Source organism: Pteropus medius, unplaced genomic scaffold (genome assembly GCF_902729225.1).
Source record: "Pteropus medius unplaced genomic scaffold, Ma_sr-lr_union100, whole genome shotgun sequence".
NCBI lineage: Eukaryota > Metazoa > Chordata > Mammalia > Chiroptera > Pteropodidae > Pteropus > Pteropus medius.
Window position 1 is genome coordinate 61,445,715 of NW_024349800.1, and position 17,847 is coordinate 61,463,561.

Here is a 17,847-nt window from a genome sequence, read left to right on the forward strand (position 1 = left end):
AAAAAAAAAAAAAAAAGTATGTATTTGGATTCATTCTACCCCGTGGATGGGAAAGGACAGAGCTTTTTTTCAAAGATGACAATGGACTCCGGCACATTTTCAACTGTGCCTCGAACGTGGTAAGCGTTTCTGGGGTCCGGGCTAGACGCCCCTGCCTGAAGACACACACTACGGGCCGGGCACTGGGGCAAGGGTGCCGATGGAACCCGGGCAAATGCCGGCTTGCCAGCGTCCACACGCAGCCACGCTTCCCCAGGACTGCCTGCCCACGCGCCTAAGGCGGCGACACTCGGTCGCTGGTGAGGCCCACTTACCATCGCCCGCCCTGCTGGCGTGACCTGCAGCTCCAGTTGTTCACAAGCCTGAAGTAGATGCTTCTGCACACAGGGCCTTGAACCGGGGCTCCTGCAGGGCTGCTGGAGGGGCCTGGGGCACACTGAGGGAAGTGGCCGCACCCCTTCCATGTGTGCTCAGCTTGGGCAAGCTGAGTCAGCTACACGCCAATCAGTGATTGAAGGGTAACATGCTGCTTATTACGGGTTATTGCTTCGGAAATTGGAAAGGCCCTCCAGTGTTCGCTAGCCACTGGGTGACACCAGATTGCACCATCACGTGCTCTCCCTGTAACTAGACTCTCAATTGGTCTCTGGAGGCAGATGGCCCCAGCAGCGACCACACTCTAAACTATGGTCAGTTCTCCACGTTTACACTGTCTTGTACGGATGAAGAATCTGAGCAAGCGTCCATGGGAAGGGCAGGTGAATTTGGGGACCTTACTAGGCTGAGTAGGGACACAGGGTTCGAAGCAGGATAAAGTCAGTTTTATTTTACGAATCAGTGTAGACTGAAGAAAAAGACAGACACCACCAGACCCTTCCCCCACGACGTGCTGGTCAACACGCTCCCAGAGCCGGGTCCTGAGTGGATCAGAACAAAGAGAAGAGGCCCGAGGGTGACCGCGGTGTGCCTGTCTCCTCGCCTGGCCAAGTGGTGACGACAGTCTGCTCTCAGCGTGAGACTGTACAGCAAGCAACTTCCCAGCCTCCAATGACAATCCACAGACATCCTATAAAGCAGTGCTCGGGGACACGGAGGCCATGAGGCAGCGCCTTTCTTAAAACGTATGGTCGCGTTTCCCTCCATAAATATAACTCTGTGCCCAAATCCCTAGTGTCTGCCTTTTGAAAAGGGAGCTGGCCTGGTTCTCCCGTCACCCCCACCCCGGACTGTAACTGCCACATAAACTGCCAGGAACAAAAGCCCTATCATTTTCTTTATGACTTTCCACTAGTCCTTCCCTTTTTCCCTTAGGGGATGCTGAGGGAACACTCACCACGACAGATGGTTCTGTGGTGATTCTGCTGTGTATACCCCCAAAAGACAAGCATACAGAAGCAGAAAGACTAATTCTGTGGTGGGGAAGACACAGTAACTTCAAAAACGGAGGCTTCAGGGGCTCTGCTGGAGACTCGACCCCTTTAATCCGCAGCATTTCTAACATTACCCAAATCACGGACGCCTGGACAACAGACTTGTTCTTTGTTATAATTAAGTGAAGGGATTTTGGGCTTGAGGGCTGATCTAGTATAATCTCGTTTACAAATAGGAAAACTGAGGTTGGGAGCTGGGACGACGCATCTGGCTTACAGAGGCACAGGGAGAATGGGGCCGTCCTCAACGCCAAGTCCTAACCTGGGGAGACCGGCAGGCCAGCGGTGGTGAGCGAGAAAAGGAAGCACATATGTCACCCGAAATAAAGGCATTTCTCTTCGAAAAGCAACTCTTTCAAAACACTGTGTGAAGGGGACTGATGCCCTAGAAGACAGTTTAAAATAATTGCTCGGCCCAGCATCTGAGAAATAAACTTACGTGAAATAAGGTCAAAACACTTTTTCTCCTCAGGGCTGCTCTTCACCTGGCAGGTTAGTAGGTTGAGCTTCGCAGGGGGCCGGTTAGCCTGTTTAAAAACGAAAAACAGACATGGGTGGGAAGAAGTGGAAAATCACGCAGAATCATTCCTCACTGAAATACAGCAGGAACGGGGTTCTCACTAGTTCGCAGAGAGCTTTCCGAAGGCAGACTGTATGTAGGAAAACACGACAGAGGCACGTCGCAGAGCGTCCTTGAATCTCAGCTCCACAGAGGACAACCGGCCCTCCCTGTAAGGGACACTCGGTGGCCCACACACCCAGCCAGACAGGGGGACAAGCGATGCTGGCTTTACGGTCAGTGGCGGTGGACTCCCTCAGACCAAAACGCCCCACGGCTACAGCCCGAGCTGTGTGGCCCTGATTCCCACCGACACAGACATTGGCTGCATGACGTGGGCGTCCATCTCAATTTCTGGTGATCCCACAAGCATTTTTCTGAGCGTAAACACTCGATTCCAGGGCAAGTAATCTCATGGCACAAAAAATGACAGAGAAGTAATTTTCCCTGCTTCCTGAGGTGATGACAGATAACAGATTCATAATCCTAAATGCCAACCATCTGTCACTTACGATTCCACAAAACCAACCTTGTTCACACGTATCTCCCAACCCCTCCCACACGCACAATGGTAGCAAGAGCTCACAATACATTTTTGTTAGAAACGTGTCAAAAATGTCTAGTACGATTTCAAAAAATATCATATTTAGTCCCAAGAAGCAAAAAGTGGAGGGTGAGAAGGTAATTTCAGGAAAAAATTCTGAATGGCAAAATGCCTCTTAGAAGTCTTGGCGAAATCTCCACATATGAATGGGCTTATCTTACCCGCCTTTCAAGCTGCTAACGGAAAGATCAAATAAAATTTGATCTTTCAAATTTAATCAATCATTCTCGTTTACCCCTTCCCGTGGCCACCAGCCACCTCAAGAACGTGTAAAGGCGTGGATTTGGGGTTAATCGAGACACACACATACACACCTGCATCTACCCCAGGGCAGACCCCTCTCCACTACACTCTCAGGTCGGGGGTGCGGGTGGCGGGCAGTCTCCACCGAAACAGGACTGGCCCTTAGAGTGCAAACAGTCTGGGTTTGGTAAAAGGAAGTCTGGATAAGCATAAGTTGGATAAACGGGCTGGTACGAGACTCTCCTGGTTTGTGGCTGTGTCAGCCTCATCCCTTAGATGAGTCACTGGAATAGTTTCCATGGCCTCAGGATGCCCATTGAAATCCCCAAATCAATGGAAATCAGTGTCAGAAAACTCCAAGTTCTGCCTAATCTTGCAAACCTTGACAGCGCCCAGTGAAGGCACCATCAATCCCATTTGGGATTTTTACCAATAGAATGACTTGGCTTGTCCAGGAGTCGATTCACCAAGTGATGGATTTCTACAGTGCCAAGTAAGAGGCCACCCCACGGACACCACCGAGCACTCTGACACAGGGGTCCGGCCCTCACGAGGTCCGTGTTTGTCCTGTTGCCTCCCAGGATCACACGACTGTGCATGTGCACGTAGGTGATGCTCTCGGCTGCTTCCAAACTGCAGAGGTCCACCGAGCCCTCGACACAGGGCGAGGAATGGGGTTGGCGCACTTGTGAATACAGGATGCGTCATCGTGCAATTCAGCTCCAGGACGGGCCTGTCGAATCCACCGGCATTCCTCGAGGGTCACCGTGAGAAGCCCTGGGTTAGGGAGGGGTGGAAGCAGACCCTACAGGCTTTCTGCTTGCCGCAAAGGCACGGATTAGCAAAATTCCCATTTTTATCATGCCATTTCATTCTATTTTTCACTAATTTGTCAGGTCTTTAAAAGGGTGTTTGTAGTCTTCCTTCTGCATGACTGGGAATCACTTAAACAAAATGTAGACGGTGGCGAGAACCATTTCTCCCAGCTTAACACGGTCTCTGGCGGCGTGACGGTGCCATGAACTTGGCAGACGACATCTAATTAGAGTGACTTTGTCCCGAGGACCATGTCTTCCCAGGGCGAGCAAACACAATTAGCCTTGGCTAAGGCGGATGCCAACTTGAGTTTCCACCGAATTCATCCCGGAGGTCATCGCCGTGCCTCTAAAACCCAGAAAACAACTGCACTTGACGAAGGCTGCCAGCTTCCTGGGAAGGGACTGGTCTCCTAACGGGGCACATACACCCTGTGCTCCCACGACTTGAAGACCTGATTCTCCGCGGAGTGCCAGATACTGCTCTCAGATTCCCACCGACTCGGTCAAGTCTGAAAAATCACCCTTTTCCCCCCTGATGGTCCATCAGCAAACTCAGGGAGATGCTGGCTGAACAGGTAAGCCACACGAGGAGGCAACTCCAAGCAAAGCCAAACAAAACCCTTGTTCTCAGCTGAGGTCACTCGCATGAGTGCGTGCGGATGCTCTGAGGCTGTGGCATGGGGCGGGTGGGGGGGAGGGGCTGGACAGACCCTGGCTTCCCACGAGCACCATGCCCAGTGGGGGAGAGAGAAGGAGCTGGCCACAACGGAGCGAGGGCTGCCACAGGGACCACACATCGTCCAGAACAAGCACAGGGAAGGCGCCCTCACCTGCCACACCTCCAGCAGCTCCTGGCCAGTGAGGCTGGGAGGCAGGACGAGGCATCCAGAGAGGGCGGGTTCCCTGAACACAAAGCACTTATTAAATGGCAAAGGGTGTGACGAGCGGAGCTGTCTGCATGCTGGTAAAGCTAATACCAACAAATGCGCCCTCTGCCCAATGCTGCAGCAACTCCTCCAAACTGAGGGAACGAGGGCTCCGTGTCCTCCCAGAGGCAGCTCACGAAACGGAAGTGCCTCGAACCAGTCTACGCCGTCGGCAGAGCGGGAGGGACACCCACTCCTGGGCTTAAGCTGCAGCCCGGGCCTGGCAGGACGCTAATGACTGAACGACTTCAGAGCTGTAAACGAGCCTGGAATGGAACTCGGTCTTATTTTATAAAGCTTTCTGCATCGAGGCAGTAAACCTGAGTTAAAACAACTGAATGGAAAACCATTTGAAAGCAAAACACAGACTCAATCGCAGGCATTCGAGCGGGAGGGGAACCCTGACCGCCAGCCGGTCTAACGGTCTTAGTTGGAAGTGGCAGCGAAGCGAATGTGCTTCCTGCCGTCTGCGGCACCAGGCCCGGCGCATGCACAAGGACATCACGCACGGTCCGAAGTGCACGGCCCCAGGGACGGGGTGAGCTACAGGAGGCCCGCGAGGCTGGATTTCAGAAAAGAGAAGTGACCTGTATTTGCCTAGGCAAGAGACGCATTGTCTCCTAGGCCAGAGGTCCCAAGAGACCCCCACAGCACTTGACACCTCTAGTCAGCTCTACAGTGTCTCTCCTCCCCGAGGCAGACTCCGTGAAAACGTGGGGCCCCCGGAGCAACGCAACCCGTGGCAAGGCCGCCCTCTGCGTGTGCCATTTAATCCTTCCTTCCTCCTCAGTCCTGAGAGCTGTTTCTCTGGAAGTCACTCAGAGTCACGGTCTTTCTACAGGGGCCCAAAAGGCCTGTCTGTGCCCCTGCCCAATGCTGCCTCTCACCAGAGAACTGGTGGGAACAGGGGAGGGGCGAGGGGGGAGAGAGAGAGATAGAGAGAGAGAGAGAGAGAGAGAATGTGTTGTGTGTGTTGGGGGTGGGGGTCAGGGTCATCTGCATTGCCACCCACGCACGGCAGTGAGGCTGCTGGCGTGCACACAGCACCAGGCCTCCTGATGGGGCGTGGGGATGCGAGCTGTCACCAGCGCTCGAGAGCCACGGAACAGCAACCAACTGAGCTTTAGGCCTACAGGATGTCCCTGGCTCCCGTCACACTGCAGGATGTCCGCGGCTCCTGTCACACCAGGGAAGGCAATGCTGTCCCTAATGCTGCTGTGGAGAAGAGCACTGTGGTATGAGAGGCTGTGTCTGTGACTGTGGTCACAACCCCTGGTCTCAGAAAGCGAGATTCGTACATCACTGTATTCTGACTGGTTTTTAACACGCGGAGCTCGGTTTCCTGCGTGGTCTGTTTTACACAGGATGACGGACAAAGGGCTCGATTAGGCTTGGGTGCGGGGTATGAGATTTCCATAATAAAATTACTGAAATCTGTCCCCTGGGGTTTCTGATTCCCAGAGTCCTGACCACGTAAACGCTTTCCCCATAATGGAAAAGTAGAAATCTTCCCAAGCACGATGTTGTTTCTGGAGACAGAGGTGGCTGGAGAGCGGTTTGCTGTTTCTTTGTTTGTTTGTGCAAGTCGCGGGCTTCTGAATAAAGACCGCCTGGCTCATCAGTTATTCCTGACTCTGCTGGATAACAAAAGACAACACGCTTTCCTCGGCTGGAGAAGCGTGAACGGGGTGCAGGTGAACCAAACGGAGAAGGAACCCACCCAAGCTGCCCTCAGCAGGGAACGTCTTTAATGGCATCCCTCATGCAGCTGCACACGCTGCGTCTGCCCCCCGCTCGTCTCCCCGCAGCAGAGAGCGTGGAGTAGGAGAGGGTACTTACAGTCCCGTGGGATATCGTCAGAAACCCATTTTTGACGGAACATTTCCGTTTCTGCCACACTTTTCGGATCCTAACGGGTAAATGGGAAAAAAAGTAAGAGTTTAGGAATTCTGGACGCAGGAGGCAATGGACGCACGAGCGAGCTGGCGACGCCTCCCACGTACCCGTCGCTTTTCTTGTAGAGGCTGCCGTTCCGCTCCGTGCCGTGCTCCTTGTTGCCCTGGGGCTGATGTAAGCTGTAGGCTGCACTCTGGCGAAGCTGTGAATCCTGGAAACGGTGAAGAAGTCGGTTTTAACCCCGTCCAGATTCCAAATTTCTAAAAAGCAGTGCCCAAAGGAAACTTATGTCCTTAATTTTTTTTTTTTTTAAATTAGGGAAATTTTCCTTTCTCGCCACACCAAAAAAAGGAACAAAAAACCTCATTTCCAAGAACTAGTATATGCCACCTACCAGGATGGAGAATGTCAAAAACTGGTACCCCAAACTGGCCCAAAGAATGAGCCGTTTGGAAGTTACGAGGTTTTACTTAATTATGAGTCTTAGGTCCCCGATGGTGACAAGAGGCTCCTGACATGCCAAAAGCAGCCTGGGGAAGGAAGGTGACCCAATGTGCTGGAAAAGCAGGGCTTTCAAGCAAAAAACAAACAAACAAACAAACAAACAAATAAATAAAAGGAAAAAAATAGAAAGCAATGTTCTCTCTCTTACTTCAGGCAAGTTACTTAAGCTCCCTGACTCAGTTTCCTCCTTAGAAAATAATAAAAAAAACAATACCCAGTAAGGATGGTAAACATAGTCAGGCTTGAGTAAGATAACACGTGTGAACCCCTGGCACACACAGGTACTGAACGCTGTTCACGCACTTCCTGACCCCACCAGTCCCAGGAGAGGGGCTGTGGCCCCAAACCCAAGTGCCTCAGGCTCGGGGTGGACTGTCCACTTGGTCAGCTGAGAACCTGGCTGAGGCCACCGCAAATGGGAAACTCCTACCATCAGTGTTGTAAGGGCAAGGGCCATCAGAGGAACCTGGATGTCCAATGTGCGCGCGAATGTTTGCCAGACGCTATCAGAGGTCCTGGGCTGGGATGGGAGCGGCTGCCAGTGCTGGGGATTCTGGCAGGTGTGAGGGGACGGGGGCGGGGAGCAAAGCGGGGACCGAGTCCACAGGTCCACCAGGCAGGCTCAGATGTGCCCCACCCAGGTCACTTGGAGACAGAAGCAGCACAAGAACAAGGAAAACAAGTGATTTGCTCCAGGTGCAGAGCTTGTCGGAGCCAGAGCAGCAGGTGGAAGGGCATCCTGCCTCCCACTCAGACGGCCCTCAGCAGGGGACGCCCAAGGGACCAGGGCCAGCCTCACCTATGCCACCAGGCAGACGACCGCCCTTGGGGAAGCCTGGCACTGCTCAGACAATGAGAGCCAAAACAGGACAATCGGTGTGACCCAGACTGAGACGTGAAGAGCCAAATGGCGAAAGCCACGAGGGTCTGGAGGGAGCGAGCTTTAAGGGTAGAAGCAAGAGCTGGCGGAGAAGGGAGGACATTCGGGACCGAGGGGACGCGCAGAGGCACAGAGAGGCAAGCAGCAGCGGCAGCCGCCTCCACGGAAGTAAGGACAAATCACGTGGCTCACGTGAAGCGTGGCAAGTGGACAGGCGGGCCTGAGTCACAGTTTCGACTTTGTCTGAAAGCACCTGGCTGCCTGGCAGTTTTAAAAAAGATTTCTGAAGCACAAAAGCCTTTAATGATGAAGTCCAATTTATCTACTTTTTATTATTATTATTATTTAGGCCTACAGCACCTGGTCTTCCTAGGTGGTTTTCCATCCAAGTATTAACCAGGCCCGACCCTGCTTAGCTTCCGAGATCAGACATCGGGCTTGTTCAGGGTGGCGTGGCCACAGACCATGGACTGTTTGGCTCCCCTGGGACATGAACCCAGGGCCTTCTGTGTGTAAAGCAGACGTGCTCACACCGCACTAGTGAACCACGTCCTCTACCATTTCTTCTATCATTTGTACACTGATGTCACATCTAAGAAATCACTGCCTAATCCAAGGTCATGATGATTCACACCTATGTTTTTCTCTAAAACTTTTATAGTTTTAGCTCTTCGATTTAAGTCTTTGGTCTGTTTGGAGTTAATTTTTGATTATGATGTGAGGTAGGGGTCCAAATTCATTCTTTTCCTTGTGGCCATCCAGCTGTCCCAGCATCATCTGTTGAAAAGACTATTCTTTCCTCATTGAATTATTTTGGCGCCCTTGTTAAAAATCAGTCTTTTAAGGGTTTATTTCTGCACTCTCACTTGTTTCACTGATCCGTGTCTGTCCTTATGCTGGTGCTACGCTGTCCTGATAAATTACAGCCTTGTGGTAAGCTCTGAAATAAGAGAGGGCGTCCTGTGACGCTGCTCTTCTTTGTCATGACAGTTTTAGGTATTTTGGGTCACGTGCATTCCCATATGCATTTTAGAATCGGCTTGTCAATTTCTGTAAAAAGGCAGAAATGGGGGTTGCACTGAATCTGCAGATCAATTTGGGAAGAACTGGCATCTTAGCAACATGAAGTCTCCCATTCCATAAACACAGGTTGTCTAGCACTGACTTCTTAACTCTGAAATGTATATGGGATAACTCTGCAAAAAAAAAAAAAAAGGAAAAAGAAAAAAAATCTTCATCTGGGAAATCAATAGTGTACTCAGGCATTCCATTATTGAACTGACAACAAAGCCCGAACAAAGAGACCCCAAAATAAGAGAAATGTCCTCATTTTCCACAGGGAGTTCACAAAGCACTTAGGCCTCCTGACAGCTAGAGCCAACAGCTCGTCCACTGGGTGAGGATGGGCCCAGTTTCCACATTCTCTCAAAAGGGCAGCATATTAGCACTAGAGATTTAGAACAGACCCAGCTTTACTCATCACTGGGAATAAACACAGTGGAGAGGAAATGGAGAATTGCTGCTCACCTACATGAATCTCTGTGAAAGACTAAAAATACACCCGTCAAAAGACTAACCTGCACAGCCAAGAAATACGTCTACTGATCCGGGGAGGGAAAAAGAAGCCCTGCGCAAAATAAATGGTGACAACCTGCTAAAAGTGTTCGTGTCGAGCATATTAATCAGAACTCTTTACAGGTCTCATGAAGAGAATAAAGGACGCTACACTTTTCAACAAAATCAGACCCTACGCCAGAAGTGAGGGAAGTAATTACTGTTTTATTCTTCAGACCAGGCATTTCTTGAATCAATTAAAAATGCAGGCAAATTGAAGCTGTAAAATCTTAACTGTGTACATAAGAGCAATATAATTTAACAGGAAATTGAACCTGCTTTAGAACTAATTATGTTAGCATCCTCAAGGTGACTTCTAGGTGACCCGACAAGAAGGCTCGCTTACACAGGTGTTTGATATTAACACCTGATCAAGTAAAGGGGTGAATAATGAAGTTGGTCCTTTCACGTGACCAAAATTTTGATTTCATAAAATATAACCCAAGGGAAAAGAGCCTTTCTGAGGAGGAGAAGAAGAATCTAACACATAGAGAGGCAACTGGCCAGGAGTCCGTGCTGCCCTGATTCTCGGAGGCTGTCCATTCCCCAGACAGCCAGGACGGCCTACGATGGACTGAGTGAGCCTCGCCATGTGCAGACTCTGTCTGAGGCACACTGGCTAAGAGGGCATTCTATGGACCTTCAGAAGGCTCTCATAAAATTCTATCAATAGCCATGCATCCTCTCTCCTGCGACACCTAGACAAGTCCTCAGATCCCAGGCACTGTCCACGTGTGGCCTTGTGAAATGTTAGCCATCAGGTCCTGCCAAGACGGAAACCGCCTAGAAGAGCAGTAGACTTGATATTTGAAATTTTTAAGAACGAGGTAAAAAGGGGTCATTATGTATAATTATACACATACAGGTTTACACATGACGTCAGAAGTATCCCTGAGCACTCGAAGACTCTAGAACATCATAAAAAGTTTACACTCTGTCCACCTCTCAGTCTGTACTCAGACAATTCTTGTGATGAACGGGTTGCCAAGTGTCACCTTAAAGTTTCTCTGCCAAGGGAGGGCTGTGCTGTCCATTCAACTCACTCAGCGTCTGCCCAGGCATCACAGGTACGCCGGCCCACATGCTGCTGGAGGCTTTGCTAAGCAAGCACTAAGCCACGGTCTAAGAACGGTGTTTTCAAATCTCACTGCCACCTGTTCTCTATTATTTCTAGGTAGTTTTTAAAAAGATTCTGTCTGACGCATGACAGTGAAGTCACACGATAGAGCAGAAAGAGAACAGGCCTGCAGTGGAATAGATCAGGATTCAAATCCTGACTCCGACACTACGGAGTGCATTCCAGCAAGTGTGTATACCCTCTATCTCTCAGACTCAAGTTGTGAACGTGGGCTAATACCACCTGCCCTGCCAGGCGGTGTCCGGATCTCTGGTCACGCCTGTAAGGTGCCTGGAAAAACCTGAGAAGTGAGGCTGGTAGGAACTGCTGTGACAACGGATAACAGCTTCCTGGCCAGAGCGAGGGGTCAGCTGCATCCCTGATCCATCCTCCAAACCCTCATTCCTGACACACACGCGCCCGCCCCTCTCTGCGGAGACATCCCTTCTTGGAGCTCATCTCACTGCACCCCAGTGACTTTTCTGACCACATCCCCAGACTGGGAGCCCCTTAAAAAGTGAGAACGGCATCTATCTTATCCTGTTTGTGCGGTATTGGCTTAGAGTAGCCGCTAAGAAATGGTAGCTGAAATGTGTGAATAAACGAACAAGTCCTCCACTAAGGCAGAAGTGAAGGCCAGTGCTCAGCCGCCCAGGAGCCTGGCAGGGAACGGATGGCTGCCAGCGGGTTCTAAGGCCGGATTCAGGCATAAGAAAATATGCAACCCTCGGCCAGAAAGCCAAGGTCAGAAAAGAATATGGCTGTCATGGGCCTCTGTGACCTGGACAGCACGTGCTAGCCAGCCACATCCCACCAGACAAGGACACTGAAGGTGCGGTGGGGCAAAGCTGAGAAAAAGAGAGACCCACATGGCCATTTCCCGGAGGCCGGGTCCCACCCCAGCTGCACAGGGCTAGGTTCCCGACCTGGAACCTCAGAGCCCGCGTGCCCACGACCAGGTTTCGGCAGAGAATCCGCCAGCGCTGCAGTGGGATCCGACCCGGCAGAATGCCCCGGAGGCGGGCGCACGTGAGATGGGGAAGGCAGGGGAAGGTGAGGCTGGCAGGGAACAGGCAAAAGCCGGCAGGAAGGGTTTCAACTTCGCAGAAGGGATCCTTCCCGAATGTTATAGTGAGGGTGCGTGTATAGGTGTTTCCCATGATTTTCCAACTCTTCTATAAATGTGAAAATTTTCATAATAAAATAATAGAAAAACCGCAGCATGCTCGTCGCAGAGGGCAGAAATACCAGAAACAAAATACGAATGTCAGTGATTCGGAGGCATGAGGGGGGCTGGGATCACAATGGCACTGTCTCCTCTCCCAAGTGTCGCCACAGGGCGACAGGGAGCGGCAGACCGAAGCCACCAGATGTAACCACCACACTCTTCACGTAGACCTTTGAGCGGCACCTAGATCGTGTGCACCTTCCTCGGGGCACGTTACCTAATTTCCATGAGCTGTAACTGTGCAGTCAGAATTTTTGTGACACTGAATACAAACCACCGACACCTTCAGTATTCTGACCCACGGAAGAGAATCCAAAAAAAGGGGAATGAGAGCCTGAACGACAGTGTCCAAAATGCCAATTCTCATTGCAACTGGAAGCACACGAGATGGAACCCCCAAGAAATTACTTACAAATCTATCAAATTTAACACACACGTTTGGTTATTACTTGGGATTGTATCCACGGAAAGTCCAATTTATGGACTATCACCATCAAAAAGCAATGCAGAGTGAGATACACAGAAGATTTTCTATATTTCACAGAATATTTTTATGTTTCACATTCCCAACCAGGAGACGGCTGAATCCGGTCTTTGGACTTCTAGCCAAGAGCGTGGCAGCAAAGAAGCTTCACTTGACCCCTGCGTGTACTCTGAGGCAGATGAGTTGGCCAACAAAAACCACAGAACAACAAACCATAATGACTTCTGGTCTGTGCTGGTAAATGTTTGACTTTTCTGCAAAGCCATAAATAACCAGCTTTCCGACAACAGCGTTTCCCCGAAACCCCGAATTCTGCACAGCCCAAGCAAACTCGGCCCTTGCACTGTGCCCACGGGCCTACTGAGCCCCAGCAGCTGCTCGCTTTTGTTTCGGACCAGGGCTCTGCTTCACAGGGCCGAGCCTCCTTCTCAGACAAAAGCAGCTCAAGCGCCCCACTGATGTGTTTGGGTACGGGATGCCGCCGAGGCGTCGGCTCCCCTGCCTGGCACCATTTCTGGTTACGGTCAAGCCACTAATTTCTCCACACTCCAAGTTCTTTTTTGTTTCCTTTTCTGCTTATATTCCCAACTTGGGAACATCAAAGTGTCAGCTGTGTGTTCTCTAGACTGGGAGGAAGTCACCATGCAGTGGGTAATTTCTAGCACTAATATACAATGACCTCGATCTGCCAATCTCTCACTTAGCTGAGCCACGTTTACCAAGAGCCTTCTCGATGAGCAATAAGGCGCCACAGCGTGATAGCAGGACAGGCACAGGAGACAGGAGGGCATCCTCAAGCTGCTCAAGGTCTAGCCGGAGAAAAAGCGTCTATGTGCTTGAAGACACTACCAAACACCCACAGGGAATGTGGTGTGATTGAAATAAGTCTAACAAACGTGCTACGTGAACTCAGGCGACCAGGGCTGGGTGAGCCGAGGCGGCTCTCCGGGGCTGGGACCAGGACAGGCAGTATTCATTACGAGTACAAGGGGCGGGGGCAGGGGGGAGGGGAGGCGAGTTTGCTTCATCTTCACAGAGGAACAGCAGCAAACACAGAGACTGTAAACCCGGATAATACAATGTCCATTTCACCGATATTTGTGCATTCGGTTTCTTTAGCCTTTAACAAAACCCACTGCTATCGAAAGATAAAGTGTTAACATTTTAAATGCTACTAATCATTAATATATACACGGAAGAAACTTTTTTGAAGTTCATGAAGAAAGCATGCAAAATTCTCCAATTTATTAAAATACTGAACTACTTACTCTCCTAGACTTCGGTCACAAAAGGTAAATGCATTTGGGAGAAAAACAACAATATTCAGTTACAGTATAGGAACTTAAAACAAAACAGAGCAGACCAAACCGCCAACAGTGAACTTTACGTTCCGCTAAGCAGTGTAATAGAGTTATTCATCCGAAATCTACTAGCGAGACATTTAGATACATTTCTTTATAGACGAGGAAGTGGATTTATGTTACATTTCACATTATAATATCCACACTGTAGTAAACATATCATAAAATTAATTACCTTAGAAATTTACTTTTTAATGTTTTTTAACGAGCCCCCAAAGCACAATTATCACTGCAAACGTGTTAGCATCAGAGAAGCGATCACACGAAAATGATGATGCCAGAGAAACGCGGGTTCCCCCGGCCCATTAGAACGCGGCTGCGAAAAATCTAGCTCCTCACGCTGCACTGACAGGGCCAGGGCTGGAGTCCTCCGAGGGCCACCGCTACCTGCTGAGGACCACGTGGGCAGAGGCCACGTACGTCAGGGCAGGGAAGCCCGGGTCCCAGGAAGAAGTTCGGTGGCGTAAATAATGCACGTCTGTGGGACAGAGACGCTGAAGAGCGACTTGCCCAGCAACCGACAGAGCAGGAAGGGGTTGCGCCCTGCGCCGAGGCCATGGAACGTACCTAAAGAGCTGGCTCTCTTAAACCAAACCTCGAGAACCGAATGGTTCGGTGCTGCTCGCTATGGCCCCAGCGTGAACTGTGAGCACCTGGAAGACGTGGATTTCACCTCGGTCCCCAAGGCTCCGAGACAGAGGAGCACGACAGCCATCCTTCAAAATTAAATGCCCTCACCTCTTTCTGTTCGACCTGCAAGGCTGATTTCAAAATATCTCGAAGCTGTATCAACTGCCTTCTTTCTTCATCCTGGGCCTGTTTGATCTTTAAGAAAGCAAAACGAAACAGACAGAGGCACGGCTGAGTACAGTGAGTGCGGAGCCCACGGGGCATGCGCACATCAGTGCGACCCCTGCCGCCTTCGCCCGTCAAACCTTCCCAGCCAGGACGGGATGGGGACGGGGACCCCACGCTCTGTGAGACACCATCGGGCTGTTAGTTCCTGGGTGGCGCAGCATGTAAACACAGGATTATACAGCAGTGACTCTTTCATGAAAGTGTTTCGACGCTGGTGTGGGAGGGAAGTGGCCACTCACCGTGTGAAGGTCTGTTGACAGTGTTTCGATGGAAGGCTTGAGGCTTTCAACTGCTTTCAGTCCATCCTGGAAAAAACTAGGAGGAAAAGAGAAGAAGCGCGACAGTGTTTCACAAAGGAGAAAACGATCTCGTTAGATGGAGTTTTTAACTTCTGCAAAGGACACTGACTGAAATCGTTTCCGTAATTCCCAGGGGGAAAGACTGTCCGAATCGTACCTTAAAGTATCAGTCGAACCAAGAATAAACAGATACTCAAAACTATGAGAAGTGACTAGAGAAGGAACTGCAATGCGCCAAATGTTTTTAATGTTTCTCGCCCCATTAAAATGAGCCCCAAGTTTTCAGTTTATAATGGGAGACAGGACTCTGCTGAATGAGACAGCGAAGGCTTTGGTGAAGAGTCTGAGGCGGGAAAAGCACGGGGTGCAAACAAGAACAAGACCCTAAAAAATGTTCCTTGGCAGGTGGGAGCTAAGTGCAAGAAAGAACGCAGGGGAAAACTGAGCTCGCAGGACGCGCACGGGGCCCACACTCCATCTGCAGAGCACAGAGAACTGCGACCCAATATCAAAAGGAACCTTTTTTTTTTTAAAGCTCAGAACTCAGTGCTTGCGAAGTCATTCATAATAAGTGATTCCTGGAACACAACAGAAGCTGGACGAGCTTTCCGGCAGCAACGGCGGACGGATGTCCAGCCCTCTCTCTGAAGCACGTTGTGCATGATACACGGCCCTTTGAGGGGAATGAAGAAAATGCTTCTGAACGAGTTCACGACAGTTCCAAACTATGACAAGGCCTATACTGCCTATGTGAGTCGGCCCCTGCCTATGTCCCCAAGCTTCGACCCACACCATCTGCCCCCTTCATTCACTGCATTCCAGACACACTGGCCTTCTCTCTATGGCCACCAAGTCCTTCAAGCCGCAGGCCCTTTGCACATGCTCCCCGCACCCCCGCCTTTAATGAGTTCTCTCTGCAGCGTATCTTCTGGTTTGTCTGGCGGATTCCCGCTCATTCTTCAAGTTTTGAGATAAATATCACCCAATGAGGCTTTCGAGATTCCCCCACTTTAAAAGAGGTCTCCTTGCTACATGCTCTGAGCATTCCGCCTTTTACCTCAAACTTACCACAGCAACCACTATGTATTCATGAGTGTGATTATTTAAAATATAATTCCGCCATCAGACCTGAGGTTCTAGGGGGGTACGACACGGTGTCCACAAAGCCTGCCACATTTCAGGCCACAGCGTTTGTTGGATAAAGAAGTAAAGGAAGGAAGGAAGGAGGGAGGGAGGGTCTGCAGCTTCTGCCAGCGTGCTGGATACAAGGAGACCAACCTCAAAACTGATTTGGGTTTCACGTGTGTTCATGTGGGGTGACGCTTATTACTTTGAAACTCAGCAACGGTCCTGTGGGAATTTCCTGTTTCATGTATGTAAAAAACAGGAGGGGCTGTAGAAACAATGTAACATGACACTTAACACAGTAACTCCACGGGGTGGGGGGCGGTGGAGGGAATGACATGCACCAGGTTACGGGCTGTGAACCGTTACTAGTTATCGAGAGTCACAGAAGCCGGGCTATTCGGATTTTCTTTCCTTTTTCGACATATACGTAATCCTTAATTTTATATTATATTTTCATTCCTCTATTTGACTTAACTCATTCTTTTGAATACAGATATAAGAATTATGTCAGAATGTTATAATGATTTCTGCACATGTCTGTTCCCACTGTCAGGGCAGAGATGCCTCATCTTATGCACCTCCATGCCTTCCGCTCCCAACACAACGGCCGGCGCCCAGCGGGTAGTCCTTTTAAATTGAAAAGGAAATTTAGAAGAACAAACCTAAGAACGAGAAACTGAGCTGTTCCCTCTTGTCATGAACTCATCTGGTTCTGATGTCTTCTTTCAGTTATATGTTTTTTCTTTATGTAACTATTTCCTTAATCACTTCCAATTCTTATAAAATAGGGGGAAAGAAGGAGGAGGAAGGAGGTGGGGAGGGAGAGGGGGAAGGAGGGAGAACGCAGACCCTGGGCGAGGGAGTAGGAAAAATATCCTAGGAGAGCAGCCCGGGCCCTTCCTGGGGAAGGGAGCAGGTGCACTGCTCCTAGAATCTCTGTGCCTGGCAACTGTCCCCATGGCGAGACGGAGCCCCGCAGTGGAGCCGAGGGCTCAGAGAGGTGCCTCTCATCAGAGACACCGTGCCCAGAGTGACGCCGGACTGTGTGCCTGGAAAAATGAAATGAATCTGGGCTTAAGATTCGGATTTCATCTTTGTGATCACCTAGGCAGTCTTGACCACCTACCTAGGAAACCTCCTCCCTCTGATTTTTGAAATCCCTCTTTCTGCGCCCCTCGCATGGAGGCAGGTTTTGGCACCTCACTCCCCCTTCAGTTGGAGTCAGTCCTGGCCTTCGGGAAAGCTTCACAGAAAGGACCTCGTCGCTGCTGTGCCGGCTCTCATCACTGTCACCTTCCTAAGCAAAAACCCCCGCACGCTTCTCTTAGGTTGGACCCATTAACACTTTCCCAAGCTTCAAACATTTGCCATTAATATTACCAAATACAAACTTTGTTCTCGTAAATGCTTTCCAGCCCGCCCGACCAAACTCTCGAGCCTTTACGACATACCCCCTTAGATTCAGTCTCCGAGCTCCCACCCAGCAGCCGGCCTCCGCGTCCTCTGATAGCCTTCAGGACAGCACACGACACTTGTGGCCAGTGACCGGTGTGCCTTCTGGGGCCCCGACCCCCTCACTAGGACACGCTTCTCAGGGCAGGAAACTGCGTCTCACGCAATGCTGCACCCCGAGCTCATCGAGCACCGGCTGGTCAGGTGGTTCTCAGCAGGGGTTTGCTCAAAAATCAAATCACTTCAACATTCACCACCACCGTTTAGAACACGACCGTTTTTGTCTGCTTTATTGTTACTGTTTTAAAGACTGCCTGATTTCTAGATTCCACTAGAGAGAAGGATCGAGGAACCGGAGATGCAGATTCTTTTCTTAAATGAAATAAAAGATAAAGAACGTGAAGTGCCCTTCGAGAACGCCTTAAGTGAAAAGTAAAAGTGAGTGC

General features: G+C 50.3%; 1 protein-coding gene, 1 long non-coding RNA gene and 1 pseudogene across 5 annotated transcripts in view; all 3 read right to left on the reverse strand.

The window, feature by feature from the left end:
• The window catches only part of ASAP2 (ArfGAP with SH3 domain, ankyrin repeat and PH domain 2), a 136,629-nt gene that overhangs the window by 35,970 nt on the left and 82,812 nt on the right, over nucleotides 1-17,847 (reverse strand). For all 4 annotated transcript variants that reach the window (XM_039888080.1, XM_039888079.1, XM_039888083.1 and 1 more), the window contains exons 8-12: nucleotides 14,762-14,837; nucleotides 14,403-14,489; nucleotides 6,584-6,687; nucleotides 6,420-6,489; nucleotides 1,870-1,957 (exon numbers count right to left, since the gene is read on the reverse strand). In XM_039888080.1, coding sequence (XP_039744014.1) covers nucleotides 1,870-1,957; nucleotides 6,420-6,489; nucleotides 6,584-6,687; nucleotides 14,403-14,489; nucleotides 14,762-14,837 — 425 coding nt within the window. The remainder of the gene's footprint in view (nucleotides 1-1,869; nucleotides 1,958-6,419; nucleotides 6,490-6,583; nucleotides 6,688-14,402; nucleotides 14,490-14,761; nucleotides 14,838-17,847) is intronic.
• LOC120622589 (uncharacterized) lies at nucleotides 8,209-8,324 on the reverse strand (annotated as a pseudogene).
• Nucleotides 13,521-14,392, reverse strand: LOC120622075 (uncharacterized). The gene is made up of 2 exons (XR_005658415.1): nucleotides 14,232-14,392; nucleotides 13,521-14,142 (listed from the first exon to the last, which is right to left on the reverse strand). It is a non-coding gene; the product is annotated as an uncharacterized LOC120622075 (long non-coding RNA).